A 20,457-nucleotide genomic window follows, 5' to 3' on the forward strand; every position below is an offset into this window, starting at 1 on the left:
TTTCGTTATACTTTTAAACTACTACTTGTTTAATTTGAGGTTGCAAGATACTAAGTACACATAAGTTAGGTTTCTAGTCGGAAAAGAAAATGGTTGTAATGTTTTACGAGAAAAAATCAGTATTGAATTACCCCTTGAAAAAAAAATTTATTACTATTTCAAATGATGTATAACACTGGAAATAGGTAGTAATAAGAGTCAGGAGGTATAGAATCTCTTTGAAAGTTTTCTACAGATAAATCTTTATTCTTATTGATATTCTGAATAAAATCTATTGATATCTGTGGCAGAATATTTTGGTCTTCATGGGTGTAGGTTTGCGATACCTATAAGAAGTTTCTTAATAAAAAGTTAATTTACATTATTTTATGCTCGCATTAAAGGTAGACTTTGCAGGTCTGATTTAGTTGCTTATAGTTTTGTTTTAATAGGGTCGAAACCTATTTCGTGTAGTCAAAAAAGTTTGTGGAAAGTCTTAGTAAATGTGGGGGTGGTTTCTGTTCGAACTCGGGACAACCCTTGTAGGAAGAAGTAAGACTAAGAATAAAATATTCTATTAATCAATTTTTAATGCTAATATAATTATAAATACTACTAATCTAAAGAATACTGATGTTTTTAATCATTTACATGCTGTTGTATTATTAATATATTATAATTTAATTTAAAAATATAAGATGAAAATATAAAACACAACACAAATAAAAATTAGTATATACATATATAAAGAATGTGGCGGAGCCAGCAGCGCGTCAAGCTGTCCACTATCAGACTATGACAGTTCGACGTGCACCAGAACAATCTGTCGGTTCCCTAAGCGATTTAAACGGCCTCCATAACTTCCGGTGGGACGAACCAGAATGTTCAGTCGGGAGGGTACAAAAGACAGGGTTGCGCAACAACGCATCCTCTTACTTTCTCGACTTTTTTGGCCAATACGGTGAGAACGAATCTTCGGCGCCTCATAATCACTCGGTGAACATATTCGACAATCATAAATTTAGTCATAAGATTTATAAATTTATTGTGTACCGTAATATACATATTTACAAGTGAGGTAAGTTTACTCCACATCTCGAGCCTAGTCTGTTCGGAAAGCGTAAACACTATCACGCAGACTTGGACAAGAAAATTAAATGTCAAACGCAAGTGACACATGAGCGTTTTTCTTTCGTAAATGGTTCTAGTTCTGGTTGATCGACATTTTACAAGAACCTTGACAGCAGTCCAACTTGGTTCACTTAGTCTGTCGCTGGTTTTTTTCACTGAATTTATATATATATATATATTTGTATTTGTATTGTGTTTTGTAATTTCGCCCTATATTATTTAATTAGTTTATTTTGTATTAACAATGTAAAAGCTTATAAACTACTACTACTATTAATTATTAATCTGTTATCGGTAGAAGTTATAGAAAAATTTGTCGAAACTTGTTAGAATGTTGTTTATATATAATTATCAAAGAAAAGTAATATAAAATGGCAGTTAACATTAATTTGGAAAACAAAATTTTTGATAAAATTCAAGAAATATTTTGTTTTTGGAAAAATCCACTCTGCTCATGATTTCACTAGACTTTGGATCATGTGTGACGTTTAAATTGAACGTCGGTAAAGACTTTGAACCTATGAGTAAATCATTTACTAAGATCAGCATTTTTGTCAGGCATCTAAAAACTGTGGAGATCCTCGTAGGTAAGCAATCAATTTGCAAGTTTCAATTCATAATTACTTTATATGAAAAATTTGATATAGACATCTACATACATATGTATGTTACTCCCCAAACCCAATGTTTGTTCTTTCCAGACCCAATGTTGTTCCTTCCGAAACCCAATGTCCGTCACTGTCAATCCTTCTATGCTTCATGCCATAGAAAATTAATCAAAACATACATTTTGTATTATCATATAGTACAGTCCAACAACAAACTACTAATGAGAAGGGATTATGCATGGTTTATTTTTCACACAACACCCAATTTTTTCCGTACTGATATTTAGATTGAGTTTGAATATGCCTACAGGTGACAACTTTCCGATGTGTAATCTAAATTTTTTTATTCTAAGGCAAATATTAAACATTAAGCAGAAAATAAATTAATAAGTTAATCATAGAAATAGTCCTTTCTCATAATATGGTTATTCAATTTAATTTACAGCTACTTTTTTTCTCTTTTTATAACATGTGCACATTTCTATAACTTTCATATTTAACTTTTCACTTAAATTCAAATACCAAAAGAAATATTGATTGTAGGTAATTTTCCTCAATATCCAATTAATTTTACTTTTAACTTTAATTTGTTAGTAGCTTAACAAAAGAAAGATGTTCTATCAAGGTTGAAATATTAACTTGACCATTTAAGTCATGACTTGTTCATGTGTGATACTATTGTTTACTTACATTTTTGTACACTAGGCAATTAACTAATGATAATCATCCTTCTTACTAATATATAAATCAAAGCTCGGAAACTGAGAATACTGAATTATTTTTAAGAAGAATGTGTGTCTTCTGAGATAAGTTGTAACATACAGTTTGGTAGTGGACAAATTTGTGTATGTTAAAGTGGACATAAACAATTTTTCTATGAACAATATTTAGATATTGATTTATAATTTTGTTTTATATGTTAGTGTAAGTACTTATCTTAGCATAGAATGAGTAATTTCAGGTGCCTATTCTGGGATATTCACAAAGTAATCAAAACCCAAAAATTATGAGAAATAAAAAAAAACCTAATTGCCAATAATATAGGTCAGTACTTATTACACTATATGGCTTCCTTGCAATTCAGTAAATTTATGACTTTTTAATAGTAATTTCTATACAGGGTTATTCACGCTATACGGCGCGGAATATTGTTGCTAAAATACGAGGCTTTCAAAAGGTTTCACTTTTGGGCTATATGGAGATCTATTATGGCTACTTTTAAAAATTATTTTCATATTATACAGGGTGTCCCAAAAGTTCTAAAACTATCAAAGTTGTGTTTTTTTAAATAGAACCCTCTGTATATTACTGCATTTTTGGATTCTTCTATCAAAATAAGTGTCTGTTTTAATAAGGTTTACTATACCTAAAACTTAAGGTTTTTTAAATAATTTGAATTTTATCAAAATTTGACCTAATTTTCATGTTTTAAACACTTAAGAAATATTTAAGTTTTGCAAGTGTAATTTACAGTGTAGTATAATAATAGATCATATTTTGTATTCTGTAAAAACACGAAGACTTAGTTATGAACACCCTAATACCATTCAATAGGTAATTAAAAAGTACATATCCTGGTAAGTTAAAAAATATAGCATTGTATTTAAATTAATCAAGTTATAGTCACTTAAAGTTCTTATTTGATTAGTTTTAATTTTTGCACATCCTGTATAAAATGGCAACTTTATCATGATTGGGATATAAAATATGACCTATTGTTACACTACACTGTAAATTACACTTGCAAAACTTAAATACTTCTTAGGTGTTTAAAACATGAAAATTAGGTCAAATTTCAATAAAATTGAAATTATTTAAAAAACCTTAAGTTTTAGGTATAGTAAACCTTATTAAAACAGATGGTTATTTTGATCGGAGAATCCAAAAATATAATAATATACAAGGGGTTTCATTTAAAAAAAAACACAACTTTGATACTTTTAGGACTTTTGGGACACTCTGTATGTTAGGAAAATAATTTTAAAAAGTAGTCGTAATAGAACCTCATATAGTCCAAAGGTAAAACTTTTTGAAAGCCTCGTATTTTAGCCACAATATTCCGCGTTGTATAGCGTGAATAACCCTGTATACATGCTATCTATTTATTATTCCCTTGGTGAATAATGACAGAGTTATAAGTAGGAAAAAGTTGTAAATTTGACACTAAACACTAATATCAACGGTGCTCATTTAATTAAAATATTTTTACGGCGTTTGAACACCGGAAGTTGATAGCAACTTCTTTATTTTAAATGAGACACCCTGGGTAATTTTTTTTTAATCCATATGTTGATGAGAAGAATTTTTCATGTAATATAACCTATTTTAATTATTAACAGTTTTTAAAACATAGATGTTTGAAATTAAAAAGATTCTGTACTTTGTGGGGTCGTAGTTTCCAAAAATTTTGAAATACCTTCAAATCATTATGTAGATTTCTTTTGCAATATTAAGACTTTAGTGAAAAACTGTTTTGATCAATTTTTTTGATTTAAGCTTTCCCTATAACCGTAATAGCCATTCTTTTGAAAATATTTTGAACTTAAATAACCATTACAATTCAAAATACCAATATTTGAACCTATTGTTGAGCACTTTAATTGCGGAATGACATACATTTTTTAAATTATCTGTAACTCAATTTGTACAAAATTAACCAGAAGATTAGACTTTCTGGTCAAGCGATTTACTTCATAGCAATTTAATACTTACTTTCTCATTTATTTAATTTTAACTTAATCGTTATTTAGTTAATATAAAATAAAATTAAATATATATTTTATATACAGGGTGTAACATAAGTAGGGGGTTTCCTTTTAACACGACAGACCTCAAAAATCTAAGGAATATTTTTATATAATATTTTTTCGATATCTAAAAAAAAACGAAATATGCACAGATGACTTTTAATACATTTTTGTATAAAATCTAAATCTATTTTAGATATTATTTATTCCTGCATAAAATAGTCATTCAATGTAAAGGAAGTAAAATATCCTACAAAAAATTATCAGCTATTGTAAAAACGCAAAAAACATTTAATGTTTAATGTTTTTATGCAATTTACCCACGTTGCTTAAAAATCAGTCGTGAAATTTAACTCCAGGTGTTATTTTGATAAACTATCACTATTGATACTATTAAATCAACAATGGCCCATAATTACTCGAATCATGAGTTGGTGGACATGTTGTTGATATACGGGGATTGTCACCAGAATGCCGTCGCAGCTTCGCGGTTGTATGCTAAGCGCTTTCCGGGAAGACATTATCCTGCAACCCGTAGGTTTGTTTATCTTGTTGGAAGAGCTCATGAAACCGGAAACCTAACAGCAATGCATGGTGGATATGCTGAAAGACCTAGGCCATTTAGAATAGTACCCATTAAGGAGTATGTTTTAAATATCGTTCAGAACAATCCAACTACTAGTACTAGAAGAATCACAGAGCAAGTTCCTGTATCTCACACGTCAGTGTGTGGAATTTTAAATAAAAACCAACTTTATCCCTATCACGTGCAATGAGTTCAAGCGTTAATGCCACAAGACCATCTCCCAAGAGTATACTTTTGTTAGTGACTGTTACAAGAAACTGCTCGTAATGAAAATTTTCTTACGTTTATTTTGGTAACGGATGAATAAATTTTTACCCGTAACGGAATAAATAATTTCCGAAATACCTACGTATGGGCAATGGAAAATTCTCACGCTATGGGCCGAACTAATTTACAGTAGAGATTTTCTTTAAACGTTTGGGCCGGCATGGTTAATAGCATGCTCATCGGATTTCTTTGTCTTCCAGATCGAATGACGGGCTTAGACTATCTCCATTTTGTGGAAAATAATTTGCCTAAACTTCTTGAAAATGTGGCTTTAAATGTTAGACAGTTTATGTGGTTTTTACATGATGGTGCTCCACCTCATTTTAGGCGCGAAGTACGGGACTTTTTAAATGATCAATTTTCTAGCAGGTGAATAGGTCGTAACGGACCAATAAGATGGCCCGCAAGATCACCAGACCTTAATCCATGTGATTTTTATTTGTGCGGTTACATGAAAAGTCTAGTGTTTACGAGTGAAATTAATACAGTGGAATAATTGCATGAACGGATAGAAAACGCTGCAGAAATAATTAGAAAAAAACCATCTCTTCTAACAGCATGCACAGAATCGTGGATAAGGCGAGAGACAATTTGTGCAAATGATACCAATGGAGACACTTTCGAACACCTTTTGAAGCCAGTCCTAGAGTGAGTAGTAGCTAAAGATATAGTACTTATTAAAACTTTCATAAGCGCATATTTCGGTTGTTTTTGAGATTTCGAAAAATATATTATATAAAAATATTACTTAGTTTTTTGAGGTCTATGTTGTGTTAAAAGGAAAACTCCTACTTATGTTACACCCTGTACATATCTATATAAAAAATATATATTTAATTTAATTAGGAGTAAGCCATATTTGTAGTTGCAATGCATTAAGGGTGGGCAATTTTAGTGATACATGTATTGGATTGTTTTATTCTATTTTTGCAAATATCTCTTTTCCAACCTTATTGTCATTTGACTTTTTCATTAATAACATTTATAATGTATTTCAATTTTATTAATCTGTGTGATAGATAGGTAATAGGTACTCATTGTATTATTCTTTTTAGCTAATCAATGACTGCGCAAATGAAATTATTTTTCCTTACCAAATGCTTTGTCTTGCTTAGTTGCATTGAAAGAGCTTTGGTTGAGGATTTAGAAACTGAAAAGCTAATGGTTGAATTACAATTAAATGATCTAGAATTAGTAGATATATGTGAAGAGTTAGCCAAAGGTCAAAAGACTGCCTTATTAAGCCAAAATTATGAGGACCAGGTATTTTTTCATTTCTTTAGAAATTTCATTTTGATAGTTACTCATTTACTTAGATAGAGCAAGAACAACTACTCAGACACAATATAAAATCCCATTATGAAGTCTTAAGGACTTTCGTTGAAGTCCCAATTGAAGTGGAAAGAAACTGGACATACCAAGTTAAACCTGGTGATGCATTGTTGAGTGAGAAAAAAATTGGCCAGGTACTAATAATTAGATGGTGTGAAGATGTAAATAGGAAAATTACCTTAACTTTTTCAATTTAGTTTGTAGTTTATAAGAATCATATGGCCCTTTTGTTAAGACAGTCTAAGTTTCACTGTACAAATGAGCCAGAGTTGTGCTTAATTGGTCAAGTAGATTATCATAGTACCCTGAATAATGAAAGAAACCTTAGGAATTTAAAAAATACATGGCAAAGTTGGCAGAAAATTTTTATTTTTGATAACTTTACGGACAACTTGGAATTAATTAAAGAAGCGGCTACTCTTAACGGTAGGTGACAAAATTTTATTTAAGAAATATATATTGCATGATTAGAATGTTTTTTTTTTTTTAGAATTCGAATCGGTTCAAGATTACTGGGAAGGACTGATAGATTTTTCAGGTGCATATCAACAGGCAGCTGAGTTTTGGGAAGAGATCTTGCCCTTTTACAGAAAACTGCAAGCCTTTATTAGGATGCGGTTATTTAAATTTTATAATATAGAGAATCACGGGGAGAATATTCCATCATTTCTATTAGGTGAGACAAGTATTTTTCAATCTTTTTCTTGCATTTAGAATATTTTTTTAGGTAGTGATTTGGGTACGGATTGGAGTCACATTGCAGACGTGGTCTTACCACATCCTCAGTTGCATTACGATGCACGATCGTATCTCCAATATAAGGCAAGTGTCTTTGTAATGATAATGGTTTTGTTACAATTTCGAACATAATTAAATGCTCCATAATACGATTTTAAAGCGTCATTCCAAGATTTAGATTTCATTTATATTTTTTCCTATTTTTTGAAATGGCAACATCAGGTGTGAACTGGCATGTGTTGAACAGTTTTTAGTTTTAAGGGCCACTGTAGTAGATTCTAGTAAGTGTGTATTCGCGTAGAAGTTAGATAAGATAGACGTTCACCATACCTTTATACTTGTTAAAAATGAGATGCAAGTGTTTTTCAATAAACATTGTCATGCAGACAAATACATAAAATAGAATTAAATTTAAAAAATCACACAAATGATCAACCCAACTGAATTCACCAAGTTTTAAATTCATTGTTAATATATTTTTTTGTATAATAGATATTCCATAGTTAGTGTAAAATTATAGACTATAATTATATTTATTTGCAGGATACAAAAGAAGTATATGAGTATTCAGAGAATATTGTGACTAATTTAGGCCTGAGCGGCATGACTGAGAAGTTCTGGAGTAACAGTAATTTTAATTCAAGGTATTGCAAGACTCAGTTTTTTGAGTTTTGCCACAGCGGTTATACAGAGTGAGCAGCACATTCTATAAAGTACTTTTCAGAAGTTTAACAGTAGCGATTTCCAGGGTTTCTGACTGCAATAAAACTTCATGGTCAAGATATTTGGATGTCCATGCAGCAACATTAAAAGTTGCCATTAATGATTTGGATTATACGTCTTTACCCAGATATCATCTGAGGTATTGCTCAATCGATGATGCTGTAGCCAAATTAGGTACCTGCCGAAATAAACCATAGTTCATTCAAAGAAAATAAGAAGTGCCATGGAAAATTGACACATTTAATTTTGCATAGGTGTTTGGCACAACAGTGTCATGTAATTGAATTATTCTTTGTCAAATTGAAAATTCTCCTGAGTAGTTTCGATACACAGATATAGCTTTTGGGTACTAAAGAATAACCTAAATAGCTCCAAAGATGTAACTTATGTTCAAGTAGATCGAATTTGGAAAATATTGAAATCATATTAACTACCATTAAAAATTACAACTTTGACTTGATTTAACAGACTATACAGTTCCCGAAATTTCTATGCCAAAAATTTGATTTGGGACATCCTGTACACACTATTGCAAAATATCCTGTTTTTTATATATTTTTTATTATTCTTAGGACAGTACAACGATCAACCTTTACATCAAATTGTCGGCATTTAATAAATCGCTTGCCTATTTGCTGCATTTCTCAAGAATGTATGCCTTTTTCAATTTTATCATTGGTTATGATAAAAACGGCTAGGTGACAAACTCGACATCTACGGCACTGTCCGATTGCTTAAATACAATATATAGATTATATGAATTTGTTTGCATGTGAATGATTCGGGAAACTTATGAAAACATGTTTTTCAGGTTCCATACTAGCAGTGGAAAGTCTTGATTACCATGGAATTGTTAATGCGGAGGCAGGCGATGATTCGATAAAAATGACAAAACTTTTATTAGTTGCCCTCCGAATAATGCCACGATTGGTCTACAGTTTAATGGTGGATAAATGGCGCATTGAAGTGTTGGAGCAAAATTCTAGTAATGTCGCAGATTTGTGGTGGAAATTTCGGTGAGTTTATTATGTTGTTACATGTTTTGTTATAGTTCAAGATTAAACTAACACGTAAACAATTGATATACATATATATATCCTATAAAACGAAACGTTTTAAAATTTAATAGACAGGTTTTATGGATTCGTTAAAATTAGTTTTGTCTAGGTTTTACATTATACACGATAAGAATTTAGTGCATTTTAATTTAATAACTATTTAAAATTTAATTGCACTTGCTTTAGAAAGGAATATATGGGAGTCGAAGGAGTAGACAATGTTGAACTTGAATTTCTGGAAGATCCAAAAATATTATCAAATCAACCTTATCTTAGCGAATTTTTTGGAACCTTAATTGCCTTCCAGCTAATGTCTTACTATGCAGAACGTTCCAGTAATCTTCAGAATATCGCCATGGAGTTTGGGCAGGACGAGACGTTCCGGTAAGTATACACATCAGCTCCATCAAAACACTTTCAGGTCTAGAAACTGCTTACAAATATAATCGAAACGGGATGGTTTTCCGTAAAGTAAGAAGCTCTTTTAAAGTTTAGTACAACTTTGTATATCATTTAGAAACCTTTTGTTTTAAGAGTACTGTCTGTTAATAATTTCAGAAGAAACAGGCTTTCATGGCATCTGTTTTGTTCACAAAAATCTTCCATGAAATTTCCAAAATACGAGCTTTCTAATATGACGAAAAATGTACCTTTTCGATTGCTTATATGAATTGTTTATTTTTGGTTGAATATTTGCCTACAGGAATCTGATCCATTCAAGGCATACTACTGATTGGCCTTATTTACTGACTACATATTACGGTTTGGACTTGAGTTCTTCGGACCTTTTAAAGTACTTTGAACCACTCGAACGGTATTTTGAGACGGTTCCATTGGAACAAGCTGCAATTGTAACTACTGCAAAAACCACCACAACTAGTTCAACAACAACTACCACAACAACTGTCGCTCCCAAGATAATTCGATTTGAAACTAACCTGGATAAAGTGGTCAATGACGAACCTAAAGTAAATGTTTCTACTAAGAATCTTCAGGACGATAAGTTGGGTAATGGTTATAGCACTATGTATTTAGGGGTGGTCTTAGTGGTGTTTTTGAGTTGTGTATTAGTAGCGGCTTTCACTTACAAGAAGATAAAAAAGAAAGTGCCGCCCAACAATAGAAGATTTGATACGTGAATGGGTCTGGTAACTATTCGCCTCGTTTGTGTTGTTTATATTTCTCATTTAATTAAACCAATCATCTGGCTTTATTAGAGATAAGATTGATTACAAAATGAATATTTTTCATTTAACTGCAAATATCTCAAAAAGAAAAGTTCGTGTCTTGTATTCGGTAATATAAATTCTATTAAATAAGTTTTTTGTGGATTGTGACAAAGATATTCCCTCTCACTAACTCCATTCGTGGATACATTGTATCTTCATAACAATTATTCTGTAAAAGTATTACAATTTGAAATAAGTCCCTATCCTATACAGTACCCGTAAGACTGAGTGGGCTAATTTCGAGAAAAGGATGCACAGAGAGATTTCTCTCTTTTTTTTCATATGATGCGAAATGCGAGGGGGTGGTTTAATCGGCAGTCATTCCAATTTGATACTTGGGTATCAATTTCTAGGGCAGGTGGTGCAGATTCACTCCAAAGCTCGCATCGAAACTCGTAAAATTCATATAAATTGCATTTTTTTCTTACAAAAATATAGTTTTCGAGGCATAAAACAAATTGTTTTCATTGGTTATTTGGCATCATATGATGTGAGAGAGAGGAAATTTCTTCGTGCGCCCATTTCTCGCAATTGACCCAGTCAGCCTTACGCATACTGCATATGTATACTATGTATCAGGTATTTAGTAGTTGGTATTGTGACCTGCCTATTTCAATCAATAATTGTTGAATCAGACTTGTTAGTATTAAACATAGAAGTTCCTTTAGATTTTATACATCACTTTTAATAGACTTTTTGGATAATGTAGTAAGTAGTTAAATTAATATAATGAATATTTTATAATACTGTTAACAAGTTGTTTTATGTTAATAACTTAAAAAGTGGAAAAAAAATATTACATTTCAATTATCATTCATTTAGAAAAACATCAGTAATATTGCCAGAACTTTGAATCACTAAAGTATTTTTTAATAGAGGGTTCTAAGGTTCAGTAATAGGATTCTGAAAAGATATATTAGAAAATATTTGTCAGATTCCAACATTTGCGTTGTATTTGTAGTCCAGTGGAACTTAACTATGGATTTTCCTCTAAATCAGTTTGGAGTAGCCAACTAACGAACTAAATAGAAACAAGGTAAGTTAGGTAGGTATTAATTTATTATACTCTTAGTAGTTATATAACGAGATCCTTCGTGCATTAATAATAATATATTTGTAGCAATCAGGGAGCGGGCATATGAAATATGAAATATTTTCTTCTGATAGTGTAGGAGTATTGATTTTAATCTAAATTAATGAATCTTTGAATGGGAAATTTAATTCTTTAAAAAGTGAAAATTTAGTTAATCATTTTTATAAAGAGGAATAATCTATGATGTTTTCTGATGGATCATTGGTACCGAAAAAAATCCATACTTTTTCGACAAACACTTCGAAAGGATTACTTTTTTGACTTATTAATAATGGTGATATCCCCGTGTCCTTTAATCGTTTACATTTTTAGTACTGGTAAGCCCCTTGATCGGTCCTGCCAATAGCAGGAGTCACATATTGTCTGTTGACATTTCTTGCACCTCCCACCCCTACTTCTTGGTAATTCCTAGTATTTTCCAAACCTCCGGGGTAATATCCGCTAGATCCTGAATTAAATCCATGGAAAGATTGACCTGCAGGTTGAGTTGGAAGATGATCACCTAAAATTGAAAAGGGGAAACTAAAGAATGTTTTTAAAAAAATTAGTTGTATTGACACATCACTATTCGCCATAATAAATGCTTTCTTTCTTACTTAATTACCAGGTATTAAATTTTCAATAATTTGTTTTTGTTCAGTTTATTAAGTTAGGGAAGTAACAGATAATTTAAGAAATTGTATGTAATGCTTGAAAAACGAAGAGTTATTTGTGGATTTCTCTGCAGTTTTTGGCCCTCTTACAGGTCGTTTGGAGCGACTCTAAAGTCGGTAAATTTTCCTCTAAATCTAAAATGTTGTAAATCGCACGCGTAGAAGCTAAATCTTCACGTTGTTAAACTTTTTAGAGACGGAAATGTAATATATTCAAAATGAATAATTATGTGACGATTTTGACGAAGATTTTGACCCCTCTGTTTAAGCTTTTCTACCGTAAACTTCATATCTACAGCCTCTTTAAAAGTCTTTAATGAGGAAGATAGTTCATTTATTTATCCGGATTTTCCTGCAGTGTTGACCGCTTTTAAAGCTTTTTTTCAAACTCCAAAAGTAGATTAAATGAGTGAATATTCAACTGAAATAATAAAGTTGACAACTATCTCCGGTTTTCGTTTGATTATTTGCCGTGGAAATGGAGAAGTTGGCAAATGTTTCGATTCTCTCATTTCCATCCAAATTATCTCGTAGACAGAATTACCAGGATTTTAATATATTGGATGTCCACATTAAGAGTAAAATGTATTTCTGCTCCAACACACTTTGAGAAAACTTTTTAGAAAGTTTTAGTACACGATCGGGTTTTATGTGCTGGGCTTTTAACTTCATGTTGGTAACTGTTCTACTGGAAATACGGAGATAGAATAAACGTGAACGTGCCAAAGGAAACGTTAGAGTTTAGTTAACACCAATTTTGTATTAAAAATGTCTTTAAAGTGCATATATTTTCTAAAGTTTTTATCTTTTTGCCATTTGCACTAAATTAGGTTACAATTACGAGATTAGGTAATTATGAGAAGATAAAAAAGACGTTACAATGTAATATTCTAAAAATAATGCATTTTTTGCTTGACGATAGTATATAACAGTAGACAGTATTATTTTAATGTTTAGCCGGAAATTATAGTATCCGAGTTTCTGCAAAAGCAGGATAATATATTCTGAAGCATCTAAGCAGCTATTTGTTCTCTTATAATAGAGGTTTCAAGTTAATAGAAAATGAGCATCATAACCGCTGCTCAAATTGCTGCCAAACACGTATAATAAGTAGGTATCTTAATTTTAACGACGTGTTTATGATATTTTAAAATCCATTGACTAGACAAATAATTTTAGAAGTAACATACACAGGGTGTCTAGAAATTAGGGGACCAAAAAAATAGTGGATTATATGGTCGACAATAATTAAAAAAAAGCTTATAAAAATATGCCAAAAATACCTTCCAGAAAAGTTACATCTTTTTAAAGGGGCACTATGGCAAAGGTTTTTTTTGCAATAACGTGGAAACAATAACAGTTAAAATTACCAAATTTGGAGTATTAACGAACCTTGACACGTTGACGAAGCTGACATATCTCGTTTTGCAAAATATGGCGTGTATTTGGGGGAAAAGGAGATGTCGAGGCAGATTTTTCTGTAGCTTTTTTATATACCATTTTATTATCACTAATGTTACTTATTACTTTAATCAATTTTCGAAAATATTTTAATTTTTTTTATTACATAGCTGAGCTCGGTGTTGCATATTTTGTTGCTCGTTGAGTTTGAAGACGATGTTACGTAAGCTGTTCTTCAGCTAAATGTATTTTATGCAACAATTCTTCTCTTGAATTTATTTCTATACTCTTGCGAATGCGAAAATATACTATTGAATAAATTATGTTGGTCGAATTTGCGGACTCGAGTGCGGGAAATGCGGCCCGTTCACAGATCATAGAGCAAGATTTTTACCTACCGAAGGATGTAAACAAATATTTTAAAGTAACTATTGAAAGCAAGTGGCAAAACCTCTGGAATCTATCCAGCACGGAACTGTCACGAATTGGACCATCTCTGCTCCCTTTTAAACAACTTCACCTAAACAGAAAGTACACTGTGGCCATAAAAAGACTAAGAATAGGACATACAAGACTAACTCATGGTCATCTAATGGAAAGGACATCTCCCTCAAAATGTGACAGATGCAATGTCTTGCTGACAGTCGACCATATCATCTCAAAGTGTCCAATGTATAGTGCCAATAGGATCTCCTTTCAAATTAAAGATGAACTGCATAAGAACTTGCACTCCACAGTAGATCAGAGAACAACCATAGAATTTCTGAAGTCTATCGATCTTTTTAACTCCGTCTAAACGTAATCTTCATGTCTACTTGATATGTATCTGTACTCAGAAAGTTTTGTACACTGTCAAATGTATGTTGAGTGCCAATAACCCAACTAGTTGAGGCACTATAATCTTAATAAAAAAAAAAAAATTATGTTGTTCATGTGGCTCCAAAAATCATAGTCGAGTGGGTTCAAATCGGGGGGCCTGGCTGGCCAAGACACAGGTCCTCCCCTATCAATCCATTTATTTCCAAAACGTCTATTTGAATAGTTTAGCACATTTTGACCGAAATACGCTGGATTTCCATCGTACTAGTAATACATTTTATGTCTCAATTCTAAAGGAATGTCATCTAATAGTTTCTCTAAGTGGTTTTGCAAAAAATTTTAATATTGTTCTGCATTAAAGTTTAAGCAGTAATTTTTAGTGGTACCAAGAAAACCCCCACCTTTTTCGCATTTCAAAGAGTTTAAGACCGTGCAAGCAAGAGGTAATTAGATGACTGATAAGTGCGAGCGAGACAAACTATCGTAGTTAATTAGCAGGTAGTATGCCTTAATCCGAGGACGTATCATGTCACAAAAAGGGCTTGTATCCTTTTTACTGTAGTATTTGTACAGGCAAGGTTAGATTAAAATTTACTTTGAAGAATATTTTCAAATTTCCACGTATGCACGTAATTTTCTTTTTTCAAAATCACGTAAAACTATACTCATCCTTGGATTAAGGTGTACTACTCGCGAGTCAAAAACGTTAGCAGATCGTTGAAAATGGAGAGGGAAACGGTAGCCTATCTCCCTCGCACTTACAAATCGCCTAATTGCCTCTTGCTTGCACTTACTAAAACTCTATGTGCATAGCAGCGAAAAAGGTACTTTATATGCCAAAAGCAAACGATAAGAAAAGTCACCAAACGCAACTTAGTTAGTTTAGAGTTGAAAGAAAATTTGCTATTACGCCGTTTAAAATTAAATTTCCCTTTAAGTTTTTCAATTTACATAACTATTTAAAGTTCAAGTTTTAATGCTTGTTAATACAAGCATTAATAAAGCTTTAATTAGCATATTATAATGTATTTTGTTAAATGGTCTTAAGTACCTACTTTCATTCTGTTACATTAATGCCGAAAAGAGGGAGGGGAATATAAATACGAATAATATGAAAGTTGCTTTCAACCGTGGAAACCACCCACACAGGACCAATCAAGTCAAAGGACTTGAGAAATAAAAGACAAAATGCCAAAAGGCGTCTCCTACTATGATGGAAGAAAGAAGGCCGGATAACCATTTTGGAACTTCGAACTCATTATTGCAAACCAGCAACCACCAAGAAGACAGCCGAATAAGTTTCCAGGACAGAAGAGGGCGGAAGAACCCCCTGTTGGCGGGGTAATTCAAGCCGAAGATCAGAGAGGCGATATCGATCACTTCCCCAGAGAGACATAGCAAAAAGGGCCTAGAGCGATGGCAGAGTAGAAAGCGATAATCCCGTTTAACTCTGTTATCTCATGCCAAAATCACACAGCGGCCCAAAAGCATGATTGAGATTTTCGAGCAGGAGCTCGAAGTCCTCTACAAACATGGGATTTTTTTAGTGGGTGAAACCCCACATAGGCTGGTAGTACAGACTCCAGTACCGTCTTACCGACAAGATTTTTTATCCCCGGGGTCGCGTCCACGCAAAAAAAATGTGCTTTCAACTGTTGAGGGTTAATACCACGATTTAAATTACTGAAATAGGGTAAGCATAGATTTAATTGTATATTTACTATTTTTTTAAACACCAAACCATTGTTGGGCGTTTATTTTTGAGACACCCTGTGTACAGTCTTTGAATGAATACATTTACACGAACAAATTAAAAAATTTGGCATAAATAGTGAAAAACACGGAGTAGTACCCACTACTTCTTGTGTTTTGAAATATTTTGACTGATAACTTCTAATTGCCGGTTAATTCCGAGGAAGGTGAAGATATTTAGAAGAATGAGTTTATTTCTTACCCTCTGCTCGGAATCCATTTTCATCAGCTACATAATTCACTGAAATTTGTTGTCCTTCTGGTGTGACATAGGAATATGATCCTCGAACATTTGTGGCTTGCTCGTTTCCAATAACTCGCTGTTCTCCAACTTCTTGTTGTCTGATCTGATTTTCAGTTTCGAACCTGAAATAATTTTTCTAATATGTAATAATAGTTGTACGTGAAGTTCAACGTGTGTGTTGGCGAACAACTTTGTGTTAAATTTTTGAGAAGCAGATAAGTTTTACTTGAGTATAACCCGTGAAGTTAGAAATTTACATGGAAACTGTGGTTTTGGTAAACCTTGGCTTATAATACAGGAAGAACTTCTCAAACAACACAATATTATATTTATTCATTAACAGTATTGATACTGAAATTTTAAAAATATATGATCATAGAGAAGTTGCTCACGCGAAACTGTAGTCTCCTGTTCCCGAATTATCGTTATTAAATCGTAAAATTCGGAATTGAGGGTCTCTGTTGTAACTGGATCTTCCAGAAAAGTTGTCTGTCGAAGGAGCCCTATTATATTGGCTTAAAGAGGATCCTCCGAGGCTTGCTCCAGCGAATCTTGCCGACGAAGGGGAATAATAGGAGGAGCCGCCTAAAATAACGACATTATGTATGTATATCATAGAGAATTAAAAAAAATTATAACAAGGTCCTTTTCGAAATTTAAAAAGTCTTGTAGAAAACTACAAGAAGAGATATCTACAAAGTGAACACAAAAACTTCTTTGCAAATCCCGTTATTTATTTTAGAAATTCCTTAAAATTCTCAAGAACTAATTAAAATTTTTGAATAATTTTGGAATTTGTAAAACTTGAAAGAACGTTCGGGGAATTTAAATAAATAAGACGGAAACGACCAAAAATTCATCAGAATGGTTTCAAATTTGAAGTCTCTCTAAAAGCAATTGGAATTTTAGAACTACGAGTGTTTTAAATTTAATAACAGTCGACGTTTATTAAGATTTCATAACGGTCGCCGCCCGTTATCGTGTCAGTGAAGGGATATGTTAAATGTAAATATTATATTATATTAGTTTGGTGCATTGAAAAATAAATTTGAGCCACAGGGGCATGATAAAAATATGAACTGTGTCTTTTACCGTTTCCAAATTGGCTTCCGGAAGATCTTAGATTTGACGACGATAAACCTCCAAAATTTGATGTTCCATAAAAACGATTAGATCCTTCTGATGATCGAGCGTTTGAAGGAGAAAAGTAGTTGTTTTCCAGACGAGCTGCCATAGAGACAGTTGCAATGATGGAAAGAACACACTGGAAAAAATGTTATGCTAGATTGGAAAGTAAAATCTGTGCAGTAATCGAGAAGGTAATTAATAAATTAATAAACAAGAAGTTAAAAATCGTGTGAAAAACTAGAAGAAAATTTGAAGCGTTCATGCTTATATTTTCATGTCCATTTTTGTGAAATCAGTGTCGTACGAAAAGTAAAAATACTTGAACTGCAATATGTCAGGATCAAGCTGCGCCGTTAATTTTTAAAAGGTTTAAAAATATTCAGGTGTGTGCAGAAAATATGATTATATGTTTGATAATACTTACAAATTTGAATACCATGTTTATGGATTCAATAAAAAAATGTTAATATTGGATCACTTGAACTAATCGCGACAGAAGTTGATTTTACTTTGAGATTTCGCTAGAGCGTCCCTCTATTTATACGAAAAGCCATCTCGTTAATACTTTTCAGATGATATAAATTTTTATTTGGCAACACTTACGCATGGAAGACCTTCTGCATTGGAGAGAACGTCTCTACCAGCTTCAAAAGAGTATGATCATCTGTAATATATTTCAACATAGGCGTACCAAGAATCAATTATTAGTTCACAACGAAATTATTTCTTCAAAATTTTATTGTTATTAGTGGTACAGAATTTAGCGTTGGAGACACATACATAAAACTGTGGGCTGTGGTGAAGTTATCGGAATCCTCAAATTTCAATTAAATATTTATTATTATTAGCAATTTTTTCATAGATAGAAATAAATAATTTAAGCAGCCCGTTTTTCCTAGTTTTTAATCTAAATTGAGATAGAAAATCGTCGAAAGGATTTTTTTCGCAACGCTGCGCCTCTGAGTTATTTTTTCTAGGAGTGACTGAGTTGACAAGACCTAGCGAAAATTAGAATACAAAATGGCCTATAAATCCTATCTATTGTCTTAACAACAAACGGTTTTTTAGTAATTAGGTGCGATGATATAAGGTCTGGAAGTATTTAGATTTTGGCATTTTATTTACATAATTTTCATGCGAATGCAAATACGAGTAATGACTTTTGGGGATTGGAACTTTTATATGATTGGAATCTCTCCATTATAGGTCGAACTACGTCTAAATTGATAAATGAGTAACACACCTAGGATGTAGGATAAACGTTCTTTCTCAATAAACTACAGTCACTACGCCTTTTCAACCACGTTTTACTTAGAAATTAACAAAGAAACTGTACTCTATGTAAATATAGGGTGTCCCAAGTAAAATGAGTTCCATAGGTATAGCTGCTTGAAATGCAGAGCGTCGCAAAATCAACAGGTGAAGATATAACTCAGTTATTTATGAATGAATTTTTTATGATATTTAAATGATATTTTTCAGGCTATTAAAAAATGTCAAAGTTGATTTTTTTTTGCTCAAGTTCTTCTGCTTCAGGTGTTAACTTAAAAATTTCAAATTGAACTTTATATTTTTTTTTACATTTTTTGATAAGAAATATTTTTCCGAATTAAATAATGTATGGCAAGTTAATGTTAAAATAATTTTTAAATGGAAAAAATAAAAAATTTTGAACGATATAAGTAATGCAGCCATCTGAATTTTAAATTTGAATATTATGAGTTATGTAATCTTCCATATCGTCATGGAGTCATCTATGTTATTTTATGATCACCTGCATTTTATTTAATTTCTTTCTATTGTATCATCTTGTATAAAATCGCTTGGAGCCAATGAGAAGGGACAAGATAAAGCCGCCCTTAACTATTGAAACTACATCATTTTCTCATTTTTTTTTAACGGTTATGTCGCAACTGTGATTATTGTAAATTAGTTCTTTAGTGCAATAAAAACAGTTGTTAGTGTTGTTATTGGCGACAATTATCAAGTGTCAATTTCGATAAACATGCTGTTAAATACAGAAAAAAAATCTTACCTGTAATATTCAATCAATTATTTCAATCATCATCAATCAGTTTCAAATATAACAATATTCAAAGAAATCAAATTTCCAAAAATAATTTTTATTTTGACAAAAAGCAGGGGCATATCATTTTGTCTTTAAAAATGTGTTGAGATGTGTCCATCCACACGCCACTGGTGAAAATAAAAATAGCCTTTTTTTATAATCAAATGCATCTACATTAACTGTCAAAACATCCCAAATACCAATTACATATCTCACGCGGTTTTAAAGATATTAATAAAAATTTGATTTCTTAATAAAACTTTAAGACCCTATATCTTCCTAATGAAGCATTATTGGAATATGGTTTATATGGGCGGACATTTATAGGACACCGTGTGTATAACAAAATAAACCAATTTTGTAATGGCGATAAGTATTGTTTAATGAGAAGAAAAATAATCTCCAATCTTAATCTTCGTCAATTTGCACTTAACATTGTCTTCCAATTTCTAGGCTCGTAATTTGCGAAAAACAAATACAGGGTGTTTTTTTGGTGTGTCTAGCGTTACTATCTTTTAAATGGTGAGAGCTGCAACTTTGGCCAAAATTGTCAGAAATGGCCCTTTTTAAAACTGATCAAGGAAACCGCTACAATGCTGCCACATTTTCCGCGGTTTCCTAGATAGTTGGAAAAATATGAAAATGGCCCAAAATTTCAATACCTCGTATTTCGTAAACTGTTTGTGACAGAACAGAAGTTTAAATTACAAAGTTTTACAACTTTTTACTCTCTAAAAAACAACATATCGAACGTCATTGTATAGTTTTTACTAAGTAATCGTTATTAACTTCATAATTTTAAATACGGACCTGGAATTTTTATATCAGATTTTAAAAGCGCTTTTTATTCCTAAGAGACCCATGTATAATAGGTTTATATTTATTAACGTTTCAACCCAAA

The 20,457-nt window shown here is 32.0% G+C and overlaps 2 protein-coding genes across 8 annotated transcripts in view; one reads left to right on the plus strand and one right to left on the minus strand.

Moving 5' to 3' along the window:
* The first annotated feature begins 1,255 nt into the window (after window positions 1-1,255).
* LOC136342858 (angiotensin-converting enzyme-like) lies at window positions 1,256-11,154 on the plus strand. 4 transcript variants are annotated; one of them, XM_066289079.1, is made up of 11 exons: window positions 1,256-1,697; window positions 6,374-6,581; window positions 6,635-6,784; window positions 6,848-7,076; window positions 7,141-7,326; window positions 7,378-7,472; window positions 7,932-8,080; window positions 8,137-8,285; window positions 8,923-9,127; window positions 9,356-9,553; window positions 9,873-11,154. In XM_066289079.1, exons 2-11 carry the CDS (start codon window positions 6,381-6,383, stop codon window positions 10,306-10,308), a joined length of 1,998 nt encoding a protein of 665 aa, XP_066145176.1. In that variant the 5' UTR covers window positions 1,256-1,697; window positions 6,374-6,380; the 3' UTR covers window positions 10,309-11,154. The 4 variants fall into 4 exon arrangements, with proteins under 4 accessions (XP_066145176.1, XP_066145177.1, XP_066145178.1 ...); XM_066289080.1 differs by lacking the exon at window positions 1,256-1,697 and adding an exon at window positions 2,622-2,642; XM_066289081.1 differs by lacking the exon at window positions 1,256-1,697 and adding an exon at window positions 5,879-5,966.
* A 173-nt stretch (window positions 11,155-11,327) lies between these two features.
* The window catches only part of LOC136342872 (pupal cuticle protein 20-like), a 29,625-nt gene continuing 20,495 nt past the window's right edge, over window positions 11,328-20,457 (minus strand). Inside the window, exons 1-6 of one of the 4 annotated variants that reach the window (XM_066289124.1) lie at window positions 17,913-17,951; window positions 17,453-17,624; window positions 16,753-16,945; window positions 16,319-16,482; window positions 11,796-11,993; window positions 11,328-11,419 (exon numbers count right to left, since the gene is read on the minus strand). In XM_066289124.1, the coding sequence (XP_066145221.1) occupies window positions 11,800-11,993; window positions 16,319-16,482; window positions 16,753-16,945; window positions 17,453-17,624; window positions 17,913-17,927 (738 nt within the window). In that variant the 5' untranslated portion in view covers window positions 17,928-17,951 and the 3' untranslated portion in view covers window positions 11,328-11,419; window positions 11,796-11,799. The other 3 variants (XM_066289125.1, XR_010732703.1, XR_010732702.1) reach the window with 3 other exon arrangements.

Source organism: Euwallacea fornicatus, chromosome 13 (genome assembly GCF_040115645.1).
Source record: "Euwallacea fornicatus isolate EFF26 chromosome 13, ASM4011564v1, whole genome shotgun sequence".
Taxonomy (NCBI): domain Eukaryota; kingdom Metazoa; phylum Arthropoda; class Insecta; order Coleoptera; family Curculionidae; genus Euwallacea; species Euwallacea fornicatus.

Excerpts from the sequence above, each read along its gene's own strand:
- LOC136342858 (XM_066289079.1), top strand. The coding sequence starts at position 6,381 with ATGACTGCGCAAATGAAATTATTTTTCCTTACCAAATGCTTTGTCTTG. Across the intron at positions 7,077-7,140 it reads AGAAGCGGCTACTCTTAACG|AATTCGAATCGGTTCAAGAT; the intron begins GTAGGTGACAAA and ends TTTTTTTTTTAG. Across the intron at positions 9,554-9,872 it reads GGGCAGGACGAGACGTTCCG|GAATCTGATCCATTCAAGGC; the intron begins GTAAGTATACAC and ends ATTTGCCTACAG.